The sequence below is a fragment of the Seriola aureovittata genome, chromosome 5, assembly GCF_021018895.1.
Source record: "Seriola aureovittata isolate HTS-2021-v1 ecotype China chromosome 5, ASM2101889v1, whole genome shotgun sequence".
In the NCBI taxonomy this organism is placed as follows: domain Eukaryota; kingdom Metazoa; phylum Chordata; class Actinopteri; order Carangiformes; family Carangidae; genus Seriola; species Seriola aureovittata.
In genome coordinates this window covers 7,067,815-7,082,132 of record NC_079368.1, presented here as the reverse complement: position 1 = coordinate 7,082,132, position 14,318 = coordinate 7,067,815, and the positions used below count along the sequence as shown (strand labels likewise).

The window sequence follows — 14,318 nt, the reverse complement described above, 5'->3', positions numbered from 1 at the left end:
GATCTCTTCAAGAAGAGGAAAATAACTCGTTCTAGAGAGGTTTAAAGCGTTCAAAGACCAAAACAAATCTATGAAATATTGAGAACTGGGAGAAGAGCTGCAGTAATTCTAGCACTGCCACTCATAACAGCAGCAGGCATGTCAGGAGGATAACAACTCTGATTCAGAAATTGGTAGCACTAGACCCCTAAATTATCTCTAAACAATGGAATGTTGTCTTTTTGAAAAAATTTAAGTCATACAAGAGCTCAGTTGACAATGCAAGAACACCAAATATAGAGCATCATAGGCATAAACTGCACAAAGTGCAGAGGCAGGGAATTCAATTTTTACCAGTTGTCAAGCTTTATACAGTTTTTTTTCTATGGGGTTAAGAGGCAGGATGTTAAAATGAACCCATTAAACACCCTGTTGATAGTCTCAGTACAATTTTCCCTTCCTGTTTGTAAAACAGCTCACCCTTTGACTCTTTGACTAACTTACTGGATTACTGGACCACCACACCAAGATCACACTCGTGAATAGAAAGCATCTTCAGTCTAATATTTGTAATTAATGGGGTGAAAAACAAAGCTTTTAACTGTATTTGACTGTATAGGATATCATCATTAAATGATGGTAATGTAATCCCTGCGTGACTCGAGGCCAGCAGTGTGAATAAAACAAATGCTCACTCCATCTGAGATTGTCATTTTTGTCAGTGGCTGAGTGCTGATCGTCAGGTGAGACGCTGAATTCAATATCTTCATTCCTAAAGGCTGAGCAGAATTAATTTTTATCTGTTTTGTCGACCAGAGCCTAATCTACATATCATTATTGGAATATATTTTATTTCATCAGGCTTCACCATGCTGTGATGTGGTGTCCCTGCCGCCGCCACTACCGCCGCCACCATCACACACTGCACAACAACAACAACATGCAGGCACACTGCGATGTGCATCACCAAGATACAGTCAAAGCATCAAGTGTGTGTCAGTGTGCAAGAGAGAGAGTGTGGCATTTCTCATTTCTCATCAAGTCTTTGCCCCACCAGGCTTAGCATATAAACAGCGATGGTTTCTTCGCCATAATTGGGCATTACAGATAAGAAGCATATCTGGTGCTGCAGCTGGGCCTGAGAGGCTGCCATCCCATCAGCACCTACGCACTGGGAGAAGGCCGGGAGTGACATGCATGGCTGATGACAAGAGCCTCAGCGGGACCGTGAGCTGTGGGACAACAGCCCATCTCGAACAATGACACATCCAGCTGTGGTCAGACGGGTGAACTGAACAACAGCACATTCACTTGCTCATCCGTTTTTTTAGGAAGGTTCTTTTTGGAGCATTTGCTGATAAAATCTACTGGCGACAGTTGTCATTTATTCTAGCAAAATCGAGTGTTATCAGCCAGGAAAAAAATCAGCCTGCTCTTGTCTACCTGTCTGAAATCAAGAACCCACTGTGTCAATACTGATACAGTAGTAATCTCCCGCCATTATGCACTGTACCGAGCATGAAGAGAAAGCCTGACAGACATTGCAACAATAATGGAGGGCGTCAGGATTTAACAAGCAGTGAATTTATTCTTTGATCGTGTTTTCTCTGCACTAATTGAATATGAATACATTATGACGCATATCTACAGCTTAGTTCAAAATGAACATATCAGTATTGACCTGCAAAATCCTCATCAGTCAAACTCTTATGTTAAAAATATGCATTTCTATCTCTTCCGACATAATGGCAGCCACTCGTATATATATATATATAATGTTCATACACACCAGTCAGACTCACAGGGATTCGGCAGGTAAGTATAGGGGTATTTGGCGGGTCTAATGCAGTACTTAAGGTCAAAATGCTGCTTCATAAGCTGGTTAACAAGCTTAAAACCTCTCATCTGATTACCCAAAGACAGTGGCATCAACAGCACAGCAGTGCTGCTGATAACTCTCCGGTTGCTTATTTCTGAGCAGAATGGGCTGCTGATAAAGCTTGAACGTTGTTTTCTTGTTGGGAGTCCAGTGACAATCCATCAGACAAATAAAAGACAAATTCTCCCACTTGTTTACGTCCTTCAGATCTAATTGGACCTTGCTTTAGCTCCCATGGCATGCCATTGGTAGGCAATAAACAACAGAAGGAATGGGCAATTACTTCATATCGCTGCCGGACATGGTGATAGTTATTGGCGCAGAGAGACCTTTTTTCACTATGGTTATTCCCAGTGGCCGTTGAATACAATTTGTGGTCTGTGCACGATTTAGAAAAAGGGGCAGTGACCTGGGATATGAGGATATGATTAAGGATGCCATTAAAGAGCTCAAGACAAATCATGGAGGGATTGTGACAGCCAGCGAACGTTTCCAGCCTGTGTGCTCTCCTGGGTACTCATTGCCTCTGTCAAAGAAAAATTACGCAACTGCAACTGATTCCTTTTAACGTTCCAAACTTAAATTGCATAGAAAGAGATTCATGCCTGTAGTTATTGTTTGTGAATTTGTGTAATTTCAAATTCTCTGTCATATTCCAACACCGAATGCAGCATCTTCATCATAATATATTCCTAAACAGCTTCGTAGGCTTCTACTCTCTCGTGCCCCTGTGTTACCCGGAAGGCAAGAAACTGTGCCAGCTTTGCACTTAGTTTGTGGAGCTGTAGCTTATTCCTCTCCTCAGCCCACAAGCCACTGTTACTCTCTCCACTTGTGAAAGACCTGAAAATTGTGTCCCAGCAACTTGCACTTACTGACGCTGCAGAGAGTAGTCACTGTTGAGAATAATTTATAAAGCTGATATGGTGTTTGCTACCAAACAACAACTGACGCGATAAGCTCTGACATTTTCAACTGTGTATGTTAAGCCTCAGAAGAGGTGCATGCCTTCCAGCCGAATATATGATAAAAATATATGAATTACACTTTAGTGACACACTTTTGTAAATTCATGTTTCAAAGTCCATCCATTCAAAATGTACATTTTCAGCTGGGACAACCTCACTGTATCATCTCACAAATGGCAGTTTAGTAATCGTAGATTTCCTCTTTCACTCCTACAAGAATTTTGTAGACACAGTGTGTTTCTGTCCCACAGCAGTAATACTGTATGGGGTTGAATGACTTAGTTGCATTGTCTCTGTATAAAGCTGAGTGACTGAAAGGATGCATTGTACTTTTTGAGAGGCAATGCCTGCTGGCTGGATGCCGGATGCCAAGCATAACTCAAAGTGACAGAGTGACCCTTACATAGCTGCTGAAGCTCGGGCATAATAACAAGATCATGCAGCAAAAAATCCAGAGTCGCGCTGTTTTGGGGCCGCATGAAGCTGTGAAACGTCCTTAACTACTGACTGCTGGGAAAACAGTCAAATGGACTGTCAAGTCACTGCTTCCGAGTCTTTCTAACTTTACAGGAATTTGAAATGAGATACTCTGTCTTCCGCTGTGAAATGTATTTTCTACTTTTGTTTTGTGTGTGCTTGAATTCCAAGTTGCAGCAGCTTTCGAGGGGGAAAACTGTCGTCAAGTTAAAGGAGTATAAAAGGTATTTGTGACCTCTACTGGTGACCAGCATCCAAATACAACAACACCAGCAGAAAAGACCTCCTCCTGCACCGCCCCCCATCCCTCACAGTCCCCCTTCATCCGAAGCTACAGTAGCCTGCAATTTACACGGATGATAAAGTCACCATTCCCCTGGAGAGAACAGTAAGCTAGTAAATAGAAATTGACTTTACTGATAAATTACAAATCAATCTGCAACACTTTACAAAGCAGCAACATTTCACAATGATATATAATGAAACAACAATGCTGCTTTCTCATTATCTGGCCTGAGAGCAAGATGGTTGAGCTTTCGTAGAGCAGTGTGAGGGATTGGGTATTTTGATTTGAAATGTGGTTTTATTCTATTAGGATCTGTCTGTGTTGTAATGTAGTTAAGTATTTCTGCTGTAATCTATACACATACACCATAGCCGACATTGCCTTGAAGTTAGTCACCAAAGCAGCCACGACAGTATGAGAAAAAATAAAATACTTGTGATGCCACTTAGCCTTGACATCCTGCGAGCAAGAAAAACTACTCCTACAACGAGGAGTCAATGAAAATCAATCCAGTCAGCAGTGGATTACTATCTTATATTACATAAATTGATTATCACTCAAATATTTTTGGATTTGGGTCACTTACAAGAAAGACAATGTTATTGGACCTTTAAATCTTTAAACCTTTTAGTAGACAGATATTAGACAAAAATACTGGACAGGACTAGTTCTTCGTAAAGAGCTGTTGTGAAATTATTTAACTGTATTGTCATTCGAGCTGAAAAGTCTACAGAAATGTAGCCATTTTCATAATCGATTGCTGGTTCACAAATGTGAGGATCTGCTGATTTTCCTCATCATGTATAATACCAAATGATATACTGTTTGGTTTTGGGCTCTGGGAAATTGTGACAGGCATTTTTCACAATTAACTGAGAAAATAAGCAGATTGATCGATAATTAAAATAATCATATGTTGCATCCCTAATTGTCATGCATTTAAACATCAGATTAAAGCCCACTGACTCACCCCTAATGTGGCCTGCTAATACAAAGATTGTATTGCCTATATTTATGTGTAAACAGCATGGAAGCATGGAGCTTGATGTGATTTTAAAATGAATTCTGAGGATGTGAAAGGTTTGTTTACATCACTGACGTTATTTAACAGTAATGGAATTAATGCCTTTATTTTCCTAATGGTGAATTATAACCATGGAATATTTCATGTTGCTCTTTCCATTTCAGTGTTTTCAAACATCTATTTGAATAAATGGCCGATTGTATCTTTAACAGCAGCTGTGGTTATGTGGATTTCCCACAGGAGAATATGACCATGAGTAAGACAGAGTCATACTGAATGTAACTTGGTTTTAAAGATTTCTGCTCTGCTGAGAAGACCAAAAATCTGCCCCACAGATTAATGGCCATGTAATGAAATATAAGTCTGTCATTCCATTATGGAGCCATTACATTAGACTCTCCTCCAAAACTCAGACAGCTTGTTAAATCTGATATGTTTCACCAGTGGTGCCTTCAGTGAAATGACAGGAGCAGCTGCTGAGATAGAGACTTCCTGTAAGACTTCCTGTAAGTGAGATTCTATACAGAACTAACACATATCAATACGTAAAGCATAAGTTTATGTGAAGTTTACAACAAGTCAATTATGGGTTAAGGGCGTCACAGTCTGATAGGCTGTTAAAGTAACAGCCCAGTAAAGTCTGAAACCACATAAGTATTGCACTCTAATACATCACCCTGCTTCATTTGCTTCTTAACAAGCAGGGTTAGTGCATTAGAGGCTGCAGACCACTCACCAGCACATCATACATTGTTTCATGTGCAAAAGGAAGCTGGGTTTTCCAAGAAATTAGGCTACACCTTGACAGGAAAAATATGCATGAGTCATGCTTTGTGTGGACAGGAAAAGTCAGCTGAGTGAATCTGATGCACATTTTGGATTTTTCATGCCATAACAAAGTAGTCTACATTCCCAAAGAGCTGATTTTTTATTAATAATTTCTTTGCAGTGTTCATTTTTCTTTATGTTGATGATGACTTCATTACCAGCAAGTCATAGATTTTCTCCAGTGTTCATTATTTAGTGTTTGAAGCCGTATCCTACCGTTTAACTGATTGTAGACCACATCCTCCAGCCTCTCCAGCCTCTGGAGAATAGATTGCCTGTCCACCAAGTTAGAAACTTTGCCATTCCTTGCTCGCAGCCTCTGGTCAGAAATACGCCCTAATTGGATGAGCTCCTCGGATCGGTCCTGGATCCTGCAGTACACCGAGAACAGGATAATCCCCACAAACACTAAAATGTTGACGGTCAGCAAAGTTTTGATTTTGCGTGCCACAGCCATGAAAGAGAATATTGTCTGGCTGACTCAGTCAAGCCCAGCAGCTGTCCATGTGTGGTGGCCTGCTTTGTCACCTTACAGTGTCTTGCAGAGGGGCGGATTTTCTGCTCGGTGGAGAGAAGGTCAACTCGTGGAAAACAGAGGAGCCGACCGTTCAGCACCGCGGACAGCTCAGGAGGCTGCGCTCACTCCGTAGCGGGGCATCGCACTCGGCACATGAAAGTTCAAGGTGGGAAAGGTTGCTGGCGGCCAATGCGCTCGGCTCCACTTTATAAACCGATGCGTTTACGGGGCTTTCACTGGCCGAGAAACAGCTGCACACGCTCTGCCGCCCGTTGAGCTACATATTACAAGCGAGAAATGACGCCACGCGAGGCATTCATCCTCTTGAATAGCCTACGGCAGTTGCAAAACATCTCTCCTCCGCAACGTGATAAGTCGCCAGTTCCTCAGCCCCAATATGTCTCGTCCATCTTACAGGAGACGCACCGCAATAACCACTCGTGTCGAAGCATCCTACTCATATCACTGCTTTGCTGTGGCATCTCTTTTCTCAAAGGCGTCGTGGTCACTCGATCCGTCCCGCTCTGCAAACATGAACCAGAGGAGCTTACGTCCAGAGAATATGTGCATGCTTCAAAAACAAGGCGGCGTTTCTCCCCCTCTCTCTCTCTCTCTCTCTCTCTCTCTCTCTCTCTCTCTCGATCTGTGTTTGTGTTCCGTCAGTCCATTGTTGTTTCCCTTACCGCCGGTGCAGGGCAGGAGGAGTTGAGAGCAGATGCTGTCAAACGATGCCGATGCTCGGTGTCGGTGGGGGAGATGTGGCCGGGCTCTGGCATGCTGTCTCTCCTCCCACCCTCTCCGCTTACGGGAGGAAGAGCCGCCGCTGCGTCCTGACGTTTAGAGGCACAATCATGAATATTCAGGAGCTGGGCTCGCAGGATAAAACACACAGCTCGACCATGAAAGCAGTAAATACTTCCACTTGGTGTAACAAGCCTTCTCCGCGTATCAGTTAGTGAACTGTGAAAATGTGGTAACAGATTTCTGCTATCTGATCCGTAACGAGGAGGTTAACACTCTCCATCTCACCTCTGATGCCACTGCCAGGGGCAACTTAAAGCTTTAGCGCTTAACATCCACGCTGTATAGATGTTGTATGTTTTCGTTTGCATGTTATGTAACTGCCCCTGTACGCATGCATGGTAAAGCTCAGGAGTGGAGTCATCATGTCACGAATCACATGCTTGGCCAGCGTTTCAACTGCATCAAGTTTGAGCGAAAAAACATCATCCTGCGCCGAATAAATACGCTATTTTTAATCAGCTACTGGGAGAAGAGGTGGCATTCACTTTATATCTCTATTTTAACCACCTTCAGAACAGAAGATCAACTTTTATCAACAGAAAATTTGCCTCATATTGCAGCCCACACTGTTGACTGATCTCTGTGAAGTGCAATGCAGAAACCCAAGAACTAATAAAGATCTTTAAGGACATACAGATAACAGACATACAGTAAAGACTGTAACCATCAGCAGCTAGTATAAATCAGTTCCTCATCATAACTCAAAATACAACCTCCCTCCTGCTACCAAATCACGTACAAAGAGATTCAGTCTCACTGTACTTTTACTTGATTAAGCAAACCCAGACGTGGCACAGGCTGCCCAGAGCACTTTGATCCCACTTCACACCCACCAGAGGATCTCAAATTTATACTCCTCAGTTTGTTTGCTGTTCCACTTTAACTGTAAAAACTGAAATTGTAAAAATCTTTATAAACAGTTCTTTGTCTAGAAGACATGTGGCATGAAAAAATGGTCTTGTAAGTATTCTTGTACCTCTTAAATGTGTTAATGGTATACTCCTTCAAGATGAAAACAATTCCGCTTCTCTAAGAGCAAATTCAAGAGCTTTCATTTTTAATCCTCCTGGAGATTCAGAGTTAGAGAAGAGCGGTGCACTGGTGCTCTTCAAAGAGCCCGACCTCATCATCTCTATCAAGACACAAACTTAACATGCACAAGAGCACTGAGAGGTTTGACAGGCCATATATTCCACCAAGTCCAATCCAAAAAGTTTAAAGGTGGTTTTTATGGGTGTAAATTTGACAAAATTATATGGAATCACACACACAACCACAGTGACCGTACTATTCTCTGGGCTGTGATGATACACTGTACTTCTTATCATCACCCTTTCGTGTGTTAATGATGGTAGCACAAGTGCTTCATTTCCTGTCCCGCAGCTCTTGTGCTTCTCACCTCTGTATGACAAGTACATTTCAAATAATTGGCTTTGTATGCAGTTTTTAATGATGACTCCTACTGCCCGAGTCCTATTATAAAAAGGTGCTGATTTGATTCAAGGTCTGCAGAAACAGACTGACTGTGGGGAAATCACTGTTACAGCCACCTCAGACACCATGCAGGCCTCAGCACAGCTGCTTATGCAGCAGCTACAGTATCACTGCCCTCTACGCTCCTCGAAGACTCTCGGAAGACTTCTGTGCTGTTTTCTGCATTCAGCACCCTGCTTGCCTCTGCCACTGCAGACACTGGCACTCAAGTGTTTTAAGCATATTAACCTGGTTCACTGCCAGCTGCACCTTAGTCAACCCACTCAGTGTTTCTACATAAGCCACTTGAACATATTCAGTGGGAGGAAACTGTGCATCTGTCACTGCTGCAAGACAGCCAGAAATATCTACAGTCATGTATTCATCAGATCTGTGTTCAAAGGAAACAAAGCAGACGCTTCCAAATAACCACCCAGTCATTGTATATATGAATCAGTCTGCATCAGTGTAGTGATGAAAGTTAATCTGTTGACCTTTAAGTAGAAAAGCCATCTCTTGTTGCAGTCAAAAATCTTGTTTTTCAAATACATATTGTTTTAATTACTGAAAGGAAGTAACAGAGGAATTTCAAAATAAATCTGAAACTCTCCTTTAGCCTCAACAACTATACAAACGTACACAGAAAACTGTAGCCTGCAAGGCAAGGGCAAATAGTTGTCCTCTTAGCAATATGATTGAAGAAAGCCCAGGACATGTAGCCTGTAAACAAACCCCTCTTGACATTTGCCATTAAGTTTTCAAGATGCTCAGTGTGCTAGCTAAGTAGCTTATTTGCACATCCAGCATATATGGAGCAACATTAGCATTCATTTGGAGTCATGTTTCAAGAGACCTGATAATTATAATTTCAACATTCCCTCTTCTATTAGCTCTGTTTGGCGTTCAACAGAAAAACATGTGCAGCCTACAGTTGGTTTAACAGCATCTGGAAATCAGGTTGACGAGAAAGGGGAGATTGAAGCAAAATAGTAGGGTGCAGACCATCGAAACAGTGATCAGAAAGATGCTAAAATGCTCTGTAGTGCTGAGGAACTGCACAATCAGATGATAATTATCACTATGAATGACATCGTTCAAGCATGTACTACACACGGACCATGCAGTAAATACAGGTTCAGTAGGTAGGAGCGTGGAGAAGTCTTGGATCCAAAGAGGATAAAAACCACTGTAAAACAAAAGGTAGGACGTGCTTTGTTGGGCACCATTTAGTTTGCTACACTCCAGTGATTTTACTCGGCATTCTCATCATTTGAAGCCGCTTCTCCCTGGCCGGTCGACATGGCCGAGAAGCGTAGATGTGTTCAGACAAGATGCTATTAAGCAAGGACAGCCAGAAGTCAACAGATCACACTAATCCACTGCACTGCAGGACAGAGTTTAACAGCAGAGTGAGAGATCAAAATAACTTTTTGTCACTTTTTTTTGTCTTTGGTTTAAATGCATTTGTTTAACATTTTATCCAGGTTTCAACAAGCCACATGCTGTGACATTTTAATAGAATACCAAATGTACTCTTGGGTGTGTTGATAGAATTTAATGAGAGAGAGAGAGACCTTGTGGTTTTTTAAAAGTAAATAGTTTGTATTCAGGATAACTAGACAGAATTAGCGAGCACTGAGCACAAATACAAACATGTGATATATATTAAAGCATGTCTAACCTTTGGATACTGCAACTTTCACGTTTTTTTTCCTCAAGAGAAAAATGGTGTCCTCCATTTGTATTCACGGTGCTTAATATGCATAACATTTTGGCAAAAGCGCAAATGATCTAATTCACCACAAGCTACATCAAGGTCAGTGTGACCATTGTGAAAAGGAGGGGAAAAAAACAACAGGCAAATCTGATGCACCAGAAACAGGGGTACTGATGTAGATGAGTAAATAATCCATGTTTGTCCCTGATCAGCTGACACGCAGACTTGTTGTGTCGCTTTCAGAATAAAGCGCCCACTCAAAGACGCTCGTTGGTCACTAATGTAGTGCTGTCTGCACGCCTGCCAGAGCTAAGTTCATACATTATCACTTTGACCCTGAGGCTAACAGCTAAGCCCCAGTTCTGTCTGCCTTAACTTAGCTCATTCACATTCCACCTCCAGCCATTTCTCCCTACTGAGCTGCTGCAGGAGCTGTTGATTTGCCTAATGCCTTAACTAAATTAGAATAATAACCCTGCGGACTGGAATATGTGGTGTTCAGCTGCAGGCAAGTTTTCACATGTTTTTTGGTTTTTGTACAACAGAGATGAGGCAACACTGGGGACCAGCAGCTGAATGTTTATCAGAGCTGGGGCCTCATTAAGACTCAAAGTGCTCCTTGACCTTGGTAGACAACTGTGGCTGTACCTGTAATGCATCACTCAGTGCTATTCCAACCACAAATGCAAAGTGCTTTTTTCTCAAGTGGGGACCAGGCGAATCTTGACCCCGTTAATGAGACAGAGGCAGACGTTGCTTCTGTACACATGTTGTCAAACAAAACTGTGACAGGAATTATCAGTGTAAGAACTACCAAAACATTCAGCTGGAGACTGAGCACATTAAATATCAAAATGTCAAAATGAGTGATTGGATTTATCAATATGAACATAAGCCTGGCTTCTCACGTGTTTGTATTAATGGCGCAGGAACTCTCCAGACACCCCCAAATGTTTCTTGATTTATGGCAGAAGCAATTACATCTTGCCAGTGTACCGATGCTTGATGGGCGAATCGGTGCAGGTAATTAGAAAGAATAATGAAACAGGGAGCCGGGGGAATGAATCCCTGCATCAAAAAATCTAATCAAAGATAAATGGACTATCCATATTACCTAGTCATTATGCCGGAAAGATTATTGTTTTAAATCCCTGTGTGCACCAGCTATGGACTCTTTCTCAAACAAAAGCCATTACTCTGCTGACACCTCCGACTTGTTTGCAGACTGATTGATATTCCATGGCTTGTGAGCATTCCTCCTGTTTATGTTTTCAATTTCTTGGTGAGACAATGGATGGGGGTATTTCATACTGAGAAAAACAGCCATTGATGGATTTACAAAAGAAATGTTATTAAAAATGCACCAAAAAGCATACATTTGAGCTCAGAGACAAACACACACAGCTCTGTATGTGGGTTAATTCGACTGATGCATTTGTGATGATGGAACGTTTGTGAGGATTTCTATACTGTCAACGCTAAACCCTTTAAAAAAAGAATCGGCTGTAATTACAAACAAATCCTCAGCTCTACTCTGTTTAGTTTTTGCATCTCAGCACACGCCCTACCAAACTGCCGCTACAGAAACAAAAAAAAAACCTCAATCTTCCTGGAATTTTGCAACATGTTCAAATATCATTTCAAAAATAAATGTAAATGTGAAATGTATTGCTTAGCTTGTGTTGGAAGGCAGGAAGGTATAGAGACAGAAAGAGTACAGCAGCTATATGATATAGTAATAACTATACTGATGCACAAGTTGCCTTAAAAGTGAAATAAAGAATGTTCCATGGACTTAATAGCAATATTCTGACATTTTTTGCGAAGCTTTTGTCCTTTCTTGCTGAAAGTAGGATGAGAATACTGATGTCACTCTTATATCTGTACGCTAAATATGAAGCTAATAGCAAGAGGCAGTTAGCTTAGTGTAACACAAATACTGGAAACAGCTAGCAACAGTTAGCCTGATACTACATGTTGTGGCTACAAGAGTTGTAACGTGTGAGCTTTAGTCACAGCCCGACTAGATATTTTTTCCTACTTTCTATGCTAAGCTAACATTACCAACTGCTGGCTCCTTTTTTTAATGTACATGACATGAGAATGGTATCTTTTCTTCCTAAGCAAGAAAGCTAATGAGCATATTTTCCCACAAAGCTGAACTATTTCTTTTTATTTGCAGCTGACTCACATGTGACCTAAACTCCTATTTTCAGAGATAGTCTCCAACATTTCATTTGTTTTTGTCCACTAACAGATTTATGTTCATTCCTCTAATTCAGCATGAAAATTAATGTCATCGAATGAGGAATTTCATCAGCCAAAAATAATAATACTGTGAGGCAGAGTGCACAGTGACTTTTACAGATAGGCAAGCAGAGCCGAACAGCCGACTAATTTTCATGGTAATCTTCAAAATATTAACCATTAACTGACAATGACACTGCAGTGAAAATGCTGAATCCTACATCAGTGTTGTTTATCTTTCCTGACTCATAATCCAGACTCTAGTTGGTGAGCTCAGGGGACGCACAGGAACTTGTGTGTTTAGGAGTTGTTGCATTCATTTACTTACAAATAGCCGGAAGTACACCTACATTTCTTCTAACTTCTAACTTACCAACTTCCAACTCTCTGCTGCAGTTGCCAGCCTCTGTGCTCTCTCCCTCTCCCCCACTATGCGCACAACCAGTGTACTGAGCTATTCCTGAAAGGAACTGTACTACTTGTGCAGTTTCCACACATATCTGTATATGCGTATCTATAATGCAATATCGTAACTGATCCCAGAAGGGAGGAAGCTGAGTCAAGGGTCAAATCCTAATGTCCACCCTCTCGGACTCATGGGGCTCTATTTTAAAGATCCAAAGTGCATGGTCTGAAGCGTGTGGCGCAAGTGCGTTTAGGGCACGTCCATGTCACTTTTCCTATTTCAATGGCGTTTTGGGTGTAACATCCAATAAACCAATCACAGTGCCATTTCCCATTCCCTTTAAAAGCTAGGTGCGTTTGCACCTTGGCATATTGCTATTATAACAGCGCAGTGTTTCAAACAGAGTTAGATTCTTTTTATGGTCAATTGATTATATATTGGGATTGACCAGTGAGCCCAGTCCTGGTACATGCACGCAGCAGCTCTGTGCGCACTGAGGGGCAAAGAAGGGCTGAGTGAATCAAAGTGCTGCTCGCAGGTCTACAGTGAATCAACAGCACAAATCACAAAGTTAGAAATATTTATGTTATACAATGAGAAATGTGAATAAATCTTTGATTCGTTATGAAACTGTAGTGGACAAATTTAGCTGATGAATGGGGAACACTGGAGGATTTAACCAGGTAGTAAGAAAGAACACTTCTCTGCAGACCCTCCTGCAAGAGACATCCTTGATACATGACATTTTACAACACACAACATGTTACAAAGAAGCTCCAACCTTCTGAGGCTGTACTGTAACGTTCCAACTGACTGATCCCAACATCTAAGTGCATTTTCTCACACTGCTTGTGCGTAACGGGCAGGGAGTATGTTGGCACATATTATTCTCTTGACAATACACCCTTAAAATAACAGTGAAATATGTGTTATGGGTTGTTAAGTTCATAGCACTGTGGCCTTAAACAGAAGGTTACCATGGTTACTTGGGGAAGCGTTAAAAAACTGTAAAAACCAGCCTTAAGATATTTGAATAAAAATATAAAATCTAAAGTTCCAAACCCACAATAGGACGAAATATATTTTGGCGTTGATAAGACAACGTGATATGTCACAAACTGCTCTCCCATTCCCCTTTATACCATTCTGAATCCTTGTAGCCTCTCGCACTCAATCACTTACAGGGTGACATCAATTAAGTCTGTGAGGGCTAAGGATTAGGCCTTAGGGGGAACATTGGGATTGGGCCAAGGACAGCTTGACAGGCACATTTTAGCTATAGCTAATCACCCATCAAAGATCCCAGGATTATCCTCAATGCGCAAATGTCCAAAAAACGCTGCTCTCCACTCTGCTTGACTAGCCCCAACCTTTGTCAACGGGACACAGTGACGCCCATCCCCATGAAAATGACAGAAACTTATCAATGGCTGGTAGTCAAGCTAGTTTCCAGAGACAATAGCCTGCTGCCAAGAGGGCTGTAAATTACATGATGGATGCAAACAGGCAATATCAGACCTTTATGGGACAAGACACTGTTGAGATCAGATGTTTTTTACTTCCACTTCAGTATTGTTCTAATCGATGTCTATTTGTAGCTTTAACTGGGCAACACTGCTTGCCTTGCTTACCCTGACCGCATGCCACTGATGTGAAGCGTAATTCTCAGTTTCACCAAACTGTGGCATGGTCTGATGTTTTGAAGTGATACCA

General features: G+C 41.6%; 1 protein-coding gene across 2 annotated transcripts in view; it reads right to left on the bottom strand.

The window, feature by feature from the left end:
* galnt9 (polypeptide N-acetylgalactosaminyltransferase 9) overlaps window positions 1-14,318 on the bottom strand; it is a 98,604-nt gene that overhangs the window by 77,836 nt on the left and 6,450 nt on the right. Inside the window, exon 1 of one of the 2 annotated variants that reach the window (XM_056377022.1) lies at window positions 5,658-6,755. The exons of the other annotated variant lie outside the window; for it this stretch is intronic. Coding sequence (XP_056232997.1) covers window positions 5,658-5,898 — 241 coding nt within the window. The 5' untranslated portion in view covers window positions 5,899-6,755. Of the gene's footprint in view, window positions 1-5,657; window positions 6,756-14,318 lie in introns of those variants that run through there. 2 annotated transcript variants of the gene reach the window in all.